At 37.6% G+C, this 15,835-nt stretch overlaps 1 protein-coding gene across 1 annotated transcript in view; it reads right to left on the reverse strand.

Moving 5' to 3' along the window:
• LOC131077766 (disease resistance protein RPV1-like) overlaps nt 1-7,769 on the reverse strand; it is a 37,387-nt gene extending 29,618 nt beyond the window's left edge. Inside the window, exons 1-2 of the mRNA XM_058015317.2 lie at nt 7,456-7,769; nt 7,099-7,333 (exon numbers count right to left, since the gene is read on the reverse strand). Coding sequence (XP_057871300.2) covers nt 7,099-7,333; nt 7,456-7,769 — 549 coding nt within the window. The remainder of the gene's footprint in view (nt 1-7,098; nt 7,334-7,455) is intronic.
• Nucleotides 7,770-15,835: the final 8,066 nt, after the last annotated feature.

Raw genomic sequence — 15,835 nt, forward strand, 5'->3', positions numbered from 1 at the left:
GAAAATAATCTAGGTCTATAAAGAAAATGAATTTTAAACTTAACTAGATAGTAGTAATAGGGTGTTATATTCCTTAGGCAAGAGTGTGTGATCTAATTACTAACACATTAAAATTTGCATAGAAAAATTGCATTTGTGAAATAAATGGACTTAGAAGAAACTTTGAAGCTTCTTGCATAACCATTGCAAGTGTGACCCTAGAGGATCCAACTTTTATCTATAACATCTTCTCCTATTTTAGCCTTAGGGTATTCTATTTGATGGAAAGGGAGGATTAGGATTAATAAGGAATTATTGGTTTTAGTTCTATGTAGGTAAGGTGATAGCCTAGGGGAAAAATAACAAACCTACGTTGTACTTAAGACTAACTAGGCTCATTCCAACTGAACTTAGTTTGGTCGGACTAAGTTTAGCCGAACTAAGTCACGCCGAACTATTCGCCTTTCATGTGACACCTAGTGGTGTGGGCATGGTGCCTAAATGGTGCCAAGAGTTTGATCGAACTATTGGTTACATTATCCCAATTTTTGTGAGCATCTTAACTTAGAATAGCTCAAAATAATTCAAAATAGCTTGGTCGAACTCAATCTGATCGGCTGAACTCACATATGTGGCAGGTGATGTGGCAGTCAAATCACCTATTTTGTCTACATTTTTGAAACTTTTCACTTCTACTCATTTTTTCTTCAAGCAAAATATTATTTACAAAACTTAAAAAATACCCTTTTGTAGAGCTCAAAATTACGAATTTGGACATATAATTTTTTAGTATTTTGATTCATTTTAATATTTTTTATTAATTAAACAATGCGAGTAGGATTTTTAAGTTCAAAGAGAAGGTGATTAGAAATTTAAAAAAATATTAAATGATATTAAAAAAAATTTAAAAATATATTTTTCACTAGATGAGAGAATCTTCTCCAAAAGGATATACTTTTTTTTTACAATGATAAATTTAGTAAACAAAAGGTGATGCCGAATGAAAACTACCAAATTCAGCTTTGTTGGACTTTAGAATATTATTACGAGAAAAATATACACCAATTTTTTATTTTTACACTGCATATATATGTCCTCTATTTGGAAAATTAAAATAAGAAAATAATAAGATTGTTTTCCTTTTGTTTGGTGATGTCGACTAGAACCCTTGATTTTCAACAATAAAAAATCTGTCTTTGAATATATAAAAAAAAATGTCAATTTCTTTTTTAAAATTTAAAAAATATCAGACATATAAATTTAATTAATATTTCAATTTTTGATTAGTTTACATCATTTTGAAATTCAATTTAGAAATGTCATTTTTATGCGATCAAAGTTAAACAGTTTTAGTTGTGTTGGCCACTTCCTTTATAAAAGTGTGACACAACATTGTACTTTTACCCCTAGATATAAGGATTTGATATTAGGTCGTGTGGTGAGGCACACAATATTCTAAAAGTGATTCGATTTTGTCACTTAAATGGATACTGTTGAAATTGGAGTTTGAATAGGTTTTCTCTACATTCAACAAATGGACCATAAAGATCTTTACAAACAAAGAACTCATTAAGAGATGTGTCTCCTACATGAGACATGATTGTAGCTAAATATAGTGTGATTAAATATAGTTTATTTTCAACACTCCCTTATGAACTCTATTTAATCACACAAGTAAACTACATGATGGGGGTCTTCTATAAAAAAAATGAATTATTAGCTTACCTGTTTACAAGTGATGACCATTTGACACCAATACCTTCTCGAAAGTATACAAACTTATCCTTGCTCAAAGGTTTAGTAAAAATATCTGCAAGTTGCTCATTGGTTGGTGTATAGACTAGTTCAATTTTCTTGTTGAGAACATGATCACCAATAAAGTGATGGCATACTTCAATATGCTTTGTGTGAGCATGAAACACTAGATTCTTATAATATATATTTGTTGGATCGAGTAATGAATGTTGAAGATTCTCAAGAATTCATCTAAATCATATTGATTCACAAGTTGCTACAACAACCATTTTGTACTCTACTTAAATGGATGGCAAAGCAACATTAGGTTTCTTCTTACAACTCCATGTAACAATAATAGATCCAAGATTGAAACAATAATCAAAAATTGATTATCTAGAATCCATGCATTCTGCCCAATCTAAATCAAAATAACCAATAAATTTGAAATATTATTTTTTCAAATAGTCTAATCCAAATTTTTGTATTCCTTGGAGATATCTATAATGGACACCTTAGAATGCCCAAAAACTAAACCAGCCGCTAATAGGAATTTGGTCAAACAGTTTGCAACCAACTCCTTATTTCATCATTTAATGTTTAAACCCCTTATGGCTTCGGAAATGAAATGCTTGTTTGTTTTTTATGTCTTTGCATAGATTTGAAATCACATAACATGAACAAGAAGGAAACTACAATAATATGCAAACTGAAGATTGCACTACTACTGTTAAGATGTTATTTTCAGAATCAATAAAATCAAATACATGGTAGATTATCAACTCACTAATTATTCTAGCATTATATAATACTCCAGCAATCATTTTCAATCTTGCTGCTACAGTGACATGAATAGTACCTATGTGAATAGTAACCATGTGAATAGTACCCGCGTGAATAGCAAGCACGTGAATAGTACCCACGTGAATAGTGTTGCGGCAATATTAATTTGTCTTCAATAGGTCCAATATCTTCATAAAATCATCTCCTCAAAATGGCATAAGCATCAGACAAGTAGGGAAGAAGATATGAACAAACATTAAATCTGCCTGTAGCTGGAAATGCACCCAATCTGCCTGATAATGAAGCTGATAGCAATGGATTCCAAAGGCCAAACCCCAGGGGAATGACATCTAGAATGTCACAAGAGAGGATAGACGTCCTCTAATACTAAGAACGGATCTGCAACTCATACATACCAATTCTTCTCATATTCAACATGCTGAATGAAGCCACAAAAGCTTCCTTTTATTCTTTCTCCAAGGGACGACCCAACTCACTTGAGCAATGTGGGATAAAAGATGTGCAATATAAAACATATTAAAGTATTCACTTATGTCTCCCTTGGGTGCCCCTTTGATTTGCACACATCCCCATAAAATAAATATTAAAGTAACACTTTAATATTTTACAATTAAATTAAATGTTACTTTAATAACACTTCAGGCATTAAAATATATTAGCAATCGGACTCCGAATAGCGCAAGTGATAGCTCATCGGAAAGCTCTCCCCGTGGAGTATCAAATCCAATCACCAAAACTAGCCTCTGTTGTGTCTCTCTGACTTACTAAAAATAGTAAGTATGCCTGAAACTAAGTAAATCAACTCCATTTTGGCCAAACTAGAAATGACTAGACCAAAACACTCCAGGATCCCCTTAAACTCTTCGTTAGCCCTCGAGACCATGTAGAGATAGGTTAACACACATACACTTGGTCAACTACTAAAGTGGGAACATTACAATATCTCAAAACATTATTTGCATCTAACCAATGAATTTGTTTGGGATGAGTCATGAATCTGTTGGTGTGCACGTTCATATCGTGCCCAACAAAGTTAATTAAAATTAGGTAAAATATTTATTATTTTGCTTTTGGCGGTCGCTCCAACCGCCTTAGCCATCACAACAACTCCTGCATGGATCCCATGGTAATCCCATGCTTATTCCTGGTATAAATATAGGATATTGTGAGTTGTAATGATATCTCTCATTCAACAATGTAATACATTGATTGATAGTTTCTAGTTCTTGTGGAGGTTGGTTTGCAAGTTAGGCTTTTGGTGTTTCTCACATGATATCAGAGCCTCTGACCTTTCAACCTCTTTACTAACGAATGTTACTATGTTGGTGTTATGTTTTGCAGCGTCGTGATTAATCTCCCTTACTAGGCTCGTGGGCAAGGTGCATAGGCTCCAAATTTTCTACGCAGCGAAGGTGGCTGGCATTCTTCATAATCGCATCCATTCTCTATCCACCTATGGAAACTCAATATTTTTCTCCACCTGTGAAAACTCAATATTTCTCTCCACCTCTGGTTGGAACCTATACATTAGGGCTTTGCATGTGTAGCTAAAGTATTGTGGATGCTTTTAGATTTAAAAGTATTAAAACATTTAAAGTTGATTGACATTTTCTAGATTTAATATGTTGTTTAATGTTTGTGATCATACTAAAAATATATTTTTAGACTTAAATGTTAACACTCAAAATTGACTAACATTCTCTAAACTTAATATGTTGCTTAATATATATATTTTAAAGCTGACCATGAGGTTTAAGCTTAGGGGTGGATAGGCTATTTTACCTGCACAATCAACTCTTTATGTGTGTATGGTGAAGTGTTTCATTATCAGTCTTCCTTCCTTTTTTTTGTGCACATGGGTCTTCTTGCTTGATTTCATTCCAACGTTGTGGACTGGATCATGGTTGTCTCTCACACCAGTCACCTCTTTCAATTGACTATTCTCTCCTATGCATACTTTTCTCTTATTGGCTCACTTCATTTTCTCACACAGACATTCTGAAGTATGCCCCCAAATATTTAATTTGGTTTGCATTTAGGGTTTTACAGTGTACAGTCGTAGTCTCTGGTTGGCCTGTAGGCGAAAGATTGGGGCAGACTGCCAGGGACTTTAGTCCTACATTGTAGGCATGACAGCTATTTTAGCCATTCAAATGGTTTAACATTCTTTCTAATAGCGTGATCAAAGGCTTCCATAATCTGCAATAATCCTTGCTTTCCGCACTTGGTGAGTCCTACTGTGAATATGCAATCACATTGATACGTGGCTAGGAAACTATGTTATGTTTGCCTTGTGACGTGGTGGACCTGTCTACCATTTTTGGGGGAGTCTTTTGTTGCCTGAGGGTTGCCTTGTGACATGGTGGAGGAACTTACTGGTGGACCTGTCTACCATTTTTTTCGGAGTCTTGTGTTGTTTGAGGGTTTTAATAGCCCAGCACTGCTAGCTCTATTGTGAGAAAAGCCTCACATTATTGTTGGGTGCGGGGTTTTAATAGCTCAGCACTACGAGCTCTATTGTGAGAAAAGCCTCCCATTATTGTTGGGTAGTCTTAAAGCGCACATGTGAATGTGCCTTACCTTGAGTAATTGACGGATGGTGGATTGTTGAGTTCGGATGGTGGATTGTTGAGTTCGGACTTCGACTATCTTGATGACTGGTGAGCTTGTGATTGCTTCAAGCGATGTGACCGTTGACTATATGGTTGCAGACTTCGTGTGGGAACTCGCCAAGCACTTAGCCTAAGAGGCCTTATTTTATTTTATTTTGGTTTGTTGCTCAACTATTTTTTCTAGTCCTATGGAGTGATTGGGGTTGTTACGGATCTCAAATAGGCCTTTTTTTAATGCCAATTTTTATAGCTTGAAGTTGCCTTGATGAACTATACTGTAGTGGAGTTACCTTCTGAATACTTTGCCATTTTATGTCAATTTTTATAGCTTGAAGTTGCAAGTTGTTATTGTTACTTTCTTTGCAAAATTGGTGTTTGGAAATTGTAATTTTGTTTTGGGGGTGTCGGGGGGTCGGGGAGGCATGTGGTATAGTGATTTTTAGTCCTTTGTGTGCCCTTGTATAACATGTCAGACTCTAGAACTGAGCCACTCACTTGACACAACTATCACACACAAAAGCTCAAAATAGCCCAATTGTTGCAATCACAAGGTCTTTGGAAAATGTTGGATATCAACCAACCCAAATTCACTAAGGCATTTGAGAAATTTTTCATAGAAACAAAATGGATGAGGCAAAAGGACTCATTAATCTTCATGTGCCAAATAACTTGTTTCATATTTTTGAGTGTACAACATTGAAGGAGGTGGGGGATAAGCTTGTAGGGTTGTATGGAAAGGTCAATCAATTTATGATATTGTAGCTTGAACGTGATCTCACTTCTCTCACTCCAAATGCATTTCCCACTATTCTAGATTACCTGACATAGTTCAAGTCAATTTTGTCACAATTGAAAGGATGTGGTCATGCCAAAGATGATAAGTAGTGTATTTTCTTGATCTTGTCTAAGCTTAGAGGTCATTTCCAAGTGTTTGCCTCTACCTTCTATTGTACTATAGATGCTATGGGAGAAGACCATAGATGTCTTCTTTTGAGGTGTTTTGTGATTGTTTTTTATAAAGATAAACATGTTTTACATGGACCCAAAACCAAGAGTTTTACATAACCTAGCCATCAGCCAATAAAATAGAAACCAATAGCAAAACAAGGGAACACCCCAAACCGAACACAAAAGAAAAAAGAAACAACAACCAACAAACAAAACACAAACAAACACTCAGTTAAGCGAGTGCACCAGCTCCTTGTTCTTCTGGATGGTAGCCTTGTTGGTTCCCTCCAATTATTCCATAATGAACCTAGAGGTACCCTTATTGCTGCACTTGCTTCTGGTCCTGGAACTAGGGCCCGCAGTTTTATTGTCACCAATAGTAGAGTCTTCACCACCCAGATCTTTCTTTCTATTACTGTCATCAGGATCACTATCAATAGGATTGGATCTATACTCTGCCACCATGGCATTGATCTTTTCCACTATTATTCATGGCCTCCTTACTTATGTCAACTAGATTCTTAAGATTATTCTTGATCTCCTCTATAGACTGCTCAACCTTCTCAATTCTTTGCTCATGTTTACATTTCATAACCTCGACATCATGGGAAAGCTTCTAGGTCATGATCATGAGCTTCTCTATTTTGCTAGGCTCAGGCAAATCAGTGAAGATGTCAATTATCTCCTTAATCCCCTCTTTGAGGGTATCAATCTCCTTTCCCACCCACTTCCAGCAGTTCTCCTAGCTTCTAGTTGCTTCCATCACCAGATTCATCAGAAAAAATTCTTTCTATAAACCACTATCCACATCTTTAGGCAGAGTCCCCTGCTTCTCCTTCAGGACATTAAGAGGAATGTCCAATTTGATTTCCTCGTCCAAGGTCTTGAGAGCATAGTCTTTAGCAACCAACTTCTTCATTTTGGAATAAGGCTCAGTTTTAGAAATCATCTTGCTCGTCGATTTATATTTACTTGCAGCCCATCGGGGGGGGTTCTTATTGCTATGGGTTCCAGGAGTGACCAACATATCACCCTCTTCAACTGGCTTATAATCAGGGTCAACAAGGGGTTTGGCACTCCCACTATCCTCCATCTCCATATCTAAAACAGAGACATCTTGAACATCAGTATTAGGGATTTGGCCTTTCGCAAAGAGAGAGGGCACAACTCCAAGGGCTTTGGCGTACTCCATAATGAGCATAATAAGCCCTTTATGGAGGACCAGATTATTGGGATTCTCAGCATGTATTTCAAGACTATTCTCCAAAGAAGAAACCAGACATAAAGGAATCGAAATAACTTTGCATGCCTAAAGTGATTCATGATTGTAAAATGATAAGAAAAGATACTAGCATATCTTCCATCAAGCGTAATGTACCTCATGATGAGCTCGGTCATGTCCGCCCAAGGAGCCATAAAATCCTTTTTGTTGTAGCCACCATCAACCATTTTATTAACTCTTGAATGCTCCTTATCTCTATCAAAAAAATTCGCCATGTCTTCCTCCCTTGTTTTTCCGTCTCTATGAAACCTTCTGCCATTCATAGCCAAAACTGTAACTGTAGCCACCAAGGTTTCATCTAGCTGATTATCAGCACCATAGGCCCTCAAAACCCCTTTCTTCCACCCATTGAAAAACGTTTTCGTGAGCAGAGAAGAAGAGTCATGGATTCTTTCCAAGAAGGGAACCATTCCCCCATCAACAATTTCCTACCACACTTCCTTATTTTTCTTTCATTTATCAAAAGTGGGTGGTTCTTTCCTATTCTTGTCACCACCCATAATGGTCCGGGTTGCCAAACAAAAATAGGAAATGGGCCACACCAGACAAGTCTCCAAACAGAAGCAGGATAGGGGCCGCACAAGAAGACAAAAAATCCAGGCCTGCACAAGGGAAGTTTCTAGATCTTCGGATAGGGAAATCGAAAGGAAACCATTTCCCCAACAACTTAATCAAATCATGATTTTTCTTCATTGGTTACCATAAGTGGATGGTATCATCATAAGCTAGGTCGCACAAGCTTTTTGGGAAAGGGTCCTGATTGCTCCACCATTTTTCCACCATGCAACCCACCATCATATTGGCCAATATATCTGCTGCTTTATTGCTTTCCCAAAATACGTGAGGAATTTTGTATTCATCCAACTCTTTAATCATATTGCAAAAATCTTTGATCAAGTTGGCTATGGTCCCACTAGGATCCATACACCCATTCAAATAATGGATAATGTTGAGTGAGTCAGATTCTAGCTAGACCTTTCTAAAACCTTCCCTTTAAGCCACGTGTACAACCCAAAATGGGCAGCGGTGGCCTCTGCAAAATGGTTGGACTAGGTGTCCAAAGGGAGCGCCACCACAAAAACTAGCAGACCCATATGATTCCTGGCCACTCCCCACACCCTGCCAGCCCAAGATTACCTTTACCCGCCCGTCCACATTGATTTTGATCCATCCCACAGGGGGGATGCCATTGAACATTTTGTCTGCACTATTTAATTTTGTGCACAAGAATGGATATATTCTAGCCAATTTGCCACCGTTTGATAGTATCCCACTTCTCCTGGATAGTAGGGAGGGGATTGTCATTCCTTCTACTAGGGTAGGACTGAAGAAAATTCTCCTTGATAGCATTCTAATTCTAATAGCCACCACAAGTGCAGGAGATCCCAAATCTCTAAAAACTCTATTGTTTCTTTCTTTCCAAATACCCCAAGAAATATGAGGAAGAGACACGTTCTAGAGGACTCCCAAATCCTAATTGTCAAAGGGGTACTTCCATTCAAACCAGAACAGAATCAGGGAAGACCCAATTACTGTTCCAGATATCAAGGAAGAAACTTCAGATATCCATGGCAAAAGAGAAGTGTAGCAATAGATGGCCATCATTTTCCTCTGCTTCTTTGCATAGGAAGCATTTGTTAGTAATAGGAAGTATCTGTTAGTAATAGGAAGACCTCTTTTACAGAGGTTGTCAATGGTAGAAATCTTACCCTGCATGAAAAGCCAAAAATAGATGTTAATTTTTGGAATTAAAAGATTATTCAAGATACCAACCCAGAAGGGGGAGGGAAAACAATTTCTAGAGATGAACTTGTAGGCATCAGCAACCTTGAGTTTCTTTGAAGAGGAGAAATTCCAGAACACTTCATCCTCCACATGGAGTGAAGGATGTGAATACAATCTAACCCTGGTTGAAAAGGTATCAAAGCATTATCCACAGATTTGAGATCTAACCAAGCTCTATCTCTAATATAATCAGCCAGCTAGGAGCCAATTTTCTAAGACATAATTGTTTGAAAGGAGGAGCCCAAATAGAATCTGAAAGGGGGCCATCACCAATCCACTAGTCCCCCCAAAATCTGATTCTAGTACCATTCCCCAACACCCATCTAAAACCATGCAAAATAATATTGGTGGAACCAAATAAATTGCTCCATAAATCAGAGACAGTGTTGGGAAGGTCATAAGATTCCAGCGTGTTTTGGATACCTCGGATGTGGTATTTATGTTTGAAAATGTCAGTCCATTCATTATTCTCTTTAAGACATCTCCACAGTTGCTTGGCCATCAAGGCTTTATTGAAATCTCTCAGATTTCTAATGTCCAGGCCCCCCATGGACTTGGGAAGGAAAAATTGTTTCCAAGCCACAAGATGCAACCTATTCTTAATTTCAGTCCCAGTCCAACAATTTTATTTTTTGAGTTCTTTCCAGTATATCAGCAATTTTGGCAGGAATTTTGAATAAACTCATAGCATACATCGGGAGGTTCTGTAGGGTGGCTTTGAGCAGTTTGAGCTTACCGACTTGGCTTAATAAATCACCTTTTCACCCAACCAACTTATTCTGGAATCTATCAATAAGATTTGCCTAGAAGGAATCTGGGGCTGGACCATGGCAAAGGGGTAGACCTAAATAAGAGTCGAGCAGAACCCCAACTTTACACCCTAGAATCATGGCAATCTTCATTTTCCTGTGCTCCAAGGTGTTAAAGAAAAAAATTGAGATTTTAGCCAGGCTAATTTTTTGTCCAATTCCTTGTTCATAAGTATCCAGAGTCTTTTTCAAATTCTTAGCTTCTTTAACTGAATTTTCCCCCACCAACAAAGTATCATCCACAAATTGTTGGTGAGAGCAGGCAAAGGCTTGAGAAGAGGGACATAAGCCCAAAAGATTACCTTTTCTAACTTCCCTTTGGATAATTTTACTGAGATTTTCACTCATTAGAATGAAGAGGAAAGGAGATAAAGGATCCCTCTATCTAGCGCCCCTTGATGCAGAAAAGAAACCAGAGGTAGCTCCATTGATCAAGACATAAAATTTGGGAGTGGAAGCACATTGATCAATAATCTGGATGAAGTTATCTCCAAATCCAAATGCCTTAAGAATCCTGAGAAGAAAAATCCAATTGACTCTATCAAAAGCTTTCAACAAATCCAATTTCAAATTAAACCCAGTTTTTAATTGATAGATAAGGAGTGAATGTTCTCATGCACCACAATAACAAAATCCAAAATCTACTTCCTAGGAACAAACTCATTCTAGTGTTTTGAAATTAATGAGGGGAGGTATTTCATAAGCCTAAGCAACATGATCTTGGTGAAAATTTATAGATATAATTGCAAAGACTAATAGGTCTAAAATCCTGAAAAGAACAGGCATCAGGTTTCTTGGGAATGTAAGGTTCAACTCCTTCAGAAGAGAGCGGGACCCAGAAAACTCTTGTACCGCGTTGACAACATTAGAGCTTAAGATCTACCAAAAGTTTTGAAAGAAGAATAGGGAGAAGCCATCAGGGCCAGGGACTTTGTTACCTTCAAAAGAGAACACCACATTGCGAACTTCATCATGAGTGGGGATTTTGGTTACCTCCAAGTTCATATCCTAAAAGACAATGTTGGGAATTTCCTGCAAGATCTCATCTTGGACCAAAGCATTAAGAGGATCTTCAAACAATAAGAGATTAGTGAAGTAGCTAATGGATTCCTAGAAAATCTCTTCATGCTTATCAATCCATCTCTGGCCATCCTGAATTTTATTGATTCTATTAGCAGCTCTATGCTTGAGGGTCGTCATATGAAAAAATAGTATTTTTGTCACCACTTTTAAGCCATAAGGCTCTAGATCTTGGTTTCCAGTATTCCTCCTCTTTGGAAACAATATCATGCAATTTAGTTAAAATCTCATTTTCTTTGTTCGAGACATCATGATCAAACCCAAAATATTGGATATGTTCTTGAACCTCCTCAAGATCCAACTTAAGCCTATCTTTAATTATGAAAATATTACCAAAAGAGGACTTGTTCCAACATTAAATATTGGACTTGACATTGGATAACTTCTTGCCAATACGAAACATGGTCATACCTTGGATATCAATATTCCACCACTCCATAATTTTATCATGGATGTTAGGGGCCATCAACCACATTTTCTTAAATTTGAAGGGGTACGCCTTTCTTCCAAACAATGGAGTCACCAAAAGACACATAGGGAAGTGATCAGATCCTAATTGGGTCAAGGTATTGAGTTTACAGGAAGCATTCTGAATCCAATTAAGAGACACAAGGCCCCTATCTAGCTTAACTTGAATGAGATCATCCACACTGTGTCTGTTAGACCAAGTGAATTTGGCCCCAATAAGATCTAGGTCCAACAGGCTCAAAGAATTAATCATGTCAGTCAAGTCTTGTCTACTATCAATAGAAATAGGCATGCCCCCAGATTTCTCCAAATTTGAGAGAGTGGTGTTGAATTCACCCAAAAGAATCCATTTCTCATTAGGGAAAAGCAATCAAGCATGGAAAATGGAAGAGTAGAGAACTTTCCTAGCAGATTTCCCATTAGGAGCATAGATGTTGGAAATAATCCAAGAGGATCCATCTTTAAGATTATAGAACCTAGTAGTAATGTGAATAGGAGAAGAGAGAACCACCTTACCACATAAAAATCTCAGATTCCAAAGAGTGGTGATACCATCTGAGGCACCATCGACATCAACACAGTGAACACCACAATCTCCAAAAATCACCAATTTAATCTTTTCCACTTTATTACCAGGCATTTTAGTCTCTTGAACAAGGAAAATGTCTGATTTATGATCCCTAACCAAGTTGGATAGTAGATCGTGCTTATGGAGATGATTCAATCCCCTTATATTCCACAAAATAATTTTCATTTAGCAAGAGAGGGGGATCCCATCCCCATTTTTGGTAACATTCTCTAGGCTGCATCCGCAATGGAAGCCTGACTTTGCCTATCTCTACTAATTTCATTGTGTGGCCTCCCCACCCCCCTTGAATCCAACCCACAATCCACTTTTTGCTTATTTCTAGTTTAAACCCCCCAGAGACTGGAGTAGATTGGCCATGAGCGGATTTTTGTCTTTTGTTTTTGGGTTTGACCTCAATAAAAGGACAAGAGTCCTCTTGTGATGATTCTAGAGTGAGAGAAACTTGGGGTTTCTCCACAACAGAGTTACCCATATAAATGACCAGTTGAATGGGAATATATGGGATAGACCCATTAGCATTAATAGTAATCCCTTCTTATATGGAGAATTAACAACAGGGTATTCCCAAACATTCTCCTCCAAAAGCGAAGGGTTAGGAGCAAGGGCCACAGATACATTTGAAGTAAAATCAACTCCAGGAAAGACCCCACCATCCACTATCAAGGGAGGGATAGAGGGATCAACAAATCCATTTGAGTCATTGGACAATCCTTGTAGAGGAGGATTCGAGGGTAGGGCATCCCTCTTCTCTAAGAGCGGGTTTTCATTCATCTTTCTCCATTCCTTCTTTGGCTTAGATAGACACTACCTGGCCTAATGACCCACTTTTTTACAATGGAAACACACAAAATGGATAGATTCATACTCCACTTTCTGCACCCATCTACCCAACTTAGAGAAAAGATCAATCTCTCCTAGCAGATTTGTAGATTATTTGATATTGACACACAATCTGGCATACGCAAGGCATCTTTTAGCTGTAGTCATTGGGTCAACTGAAATTAGCTCACCAAAACAAGCTGCAATTCCCGTAAAAATCTCTTCTCCCGAGAACTCCATTGGTAAACCTGGCAATCTGACCCAGATTGGGGTTTCATTACATTCCCAATATTTGGGATTAAATCCTAGTTCCCACTTTTTGAGGGCCAGCGAGGATTTGTCCAGCATCCAGGGGCCACCCGCCAAAACAAATTGAAGATCTTCCTCACAAATAAATGAAAAGAAGAAGAAACCACCAGCCATAGCAACAACATTAGTTTGACCCTTACCCTTCGACTAGACACCCAGTCTCTAATAGCCTCAATATTGGGACATGGTCCAACAAACTTACCCACCAAGACTAAGTTCATGTGAGCCATGTTCTGATCCACAATACAGTCTGGTATAGAGATGGAGCAAGCACCAGACTCTAGGTCAAATTTATGCAGAACCGGCAAAATGGCCTTACCCTTGAGCTTAGACCCGAATAAAGAAGCCCATTTCCTATTGCACTCCATAGACGGAATCTTAAAAAATACCTCCACATTATTGGGGCCCTCAACACCACCAGGTTTGTCAGAGATGATAGATTTACCATTGGCAGTATTCGACAAGGTACCACCATCCCAAGTATCATTTGAGGCCCCATCTGTGGGATCAGGATCCGATTCGGAAGATGGGCGAGTCATGGGGGAAACCCTTGGACCTCCAACATGCGGGAAAACTACACTAGGTCCATTCAAATTCAAACCTAAATGAACCAAATTTCTTTTGTGAATGTTGTACTAAGGAGCAAGCCAAGTTGATTTAGATGGACACTCTTCCTAAGAGTCATTCTTTGATGGCTCAATCTCCTAAGGGAAAGAATAATTATTAGAAGATGTTCAAGATAGATTCATCTTTAGGTGGTGATACTCCCTCCACAACTAAGACAAAGAATGATCAATGGACTAAACCTCCTTCTCCTCCTCCTTCTAACTCAAAAGCATCATCTTCTAAGTATAAGAAGAAAACAAATTATTATTTCTTTCATGGAAAGCCTAGGCATAATGATACACGATATTTTGCAAGGTTAGTAGCATTGGAGAAAGATATGAGGAAGCATAATCTTTCCATGCCTAAGAATTTTTCCTCAAGAAAAGGGCGATTTCTCTCAACTTAGGCTTTGTCCTCTACCAGATTCAGTTGGATTATTTATTTTGGTGCTTCTCACCACATGAATCATATTGTGGATCTTCTTGTTCCTAATATTTCACACAATCTCCTTTCTATCTACCAAATGTACAATCATGGTGATGGAAGGCTTATTGAGTTCTCTCCTACTAAAGTGACTATTCAAGAGATGCAAGATCTCAACAAAGTTATTGCTATAGGCATAGTTGATCATGCATCTCACTTGTATAGGTTAAATGTATTTGAGTCTTCATCAAGATCATCACTTATTGCTCATGAAAATTATATGAGAAAGCTTTGGCATGAATAGTTTGGGCATCTGAACTATAGATATCTTGAATAGATGAGACCATATAATTTAATGATTGGTCTACCTCAGATCTCTTGTTTTGATTGAGTTTTTCAAGGTTGTGTCCTTGGAAAACATCATAGTGAACCCTTTCCTAAGGGTATGGCCACACATGCTTTAGCACCCCTTGAGTTGGTGCATAGTGACCTCGTGTCATTCCGTGCTCTAGTTTTAGGGGCCAAGTATGTCCTCACCTTTATTAATGACTTCCCTAGGTGCACATGTTGATAGCAAAAATTGGGGCAAATAATAAGAATAATTTACAATTAGATTAAGCTTGGTCTATGTGTCAATCCGGGATGTAAACTTGTGAAAGGTGTCGAGTCTATATGCCACAAACGGGTGAAAGTCGTGAGATGAGTTGTTATGAATGCAACTACAAAAAAAAGCTATTGCAAATCAATATAATTCCAATGACTGTCCAACTGTCACTTCCTAACAACAAGAACAATAACTTATAATGATTTTAGATTTTAAATGAACCACAAACCACACTTGCAAATAACATAGAAACAATATTTAATAAAAAATAGAACTAAACATGCTTCAATCTTGCTCAATCACTCATTCAGAATAAAACACTATTCTATGAAAATCAAACACACATTATTGTAACTATGTGTTACTATTTACTAAGTTGTCATTAGTTTTATGTCCAAAGTCATTCTATATACTCTAGTTGGTTATTACCACCGAAATATTTAATTGGTAAGCACAAAGCAATCGGCTATAGAAGTTACAAGTCACAGAGTTTAGTATACACCGAGCTATCTACTGAGCAGCAAAGATGGTATACCGATTTGATACACACCGAGTTAAACTTGTTGCTAGATTCATTGAACCTAGACACACATATGGAAACGTGTTACAAAGATCGAGGAACAAGGAGCCGTTAACACATTGGAAACTGCACTTAAGATTTTGTATGATTTTATATGATTTTGAGGACATCTATTCAATGAAATAATTTGTATGGTTATTCATTTGATGAATCATGTTTGTAAGATCGAAGAATGAACAAGATCACCATCATAAGAGATCTATTTATTCAGCATGAATTGAGGATCAAATGAGTATGTGTGTATTACTGAGAAGTAAGACATATGAGTGTGAAGATAGACATATATGAAAAGCAAAATTATGGGAAAGCACTGAGTGTTATGACTGTTACAGATACACAGAGGTCACTGAGAAGGATTTCAGAGAACAGTCAAGGAATAGAGTAAACAGAAAGGTTTACCGAGT

This window comes from Cryptomeria japonica, chromosome 3, assembly GCF_030272615.1.
Source record: "Cryptomeria japonica chromosome 3, Sugi_1.0, whole genome shotgun sequence".
Lineage (NCBI taxonomy): Eukaryota > Viridiplantae > Streptophyta > Pinopsida > Cupressales > Cupressaceae > Cryptomeria > Cryptomeria japonica.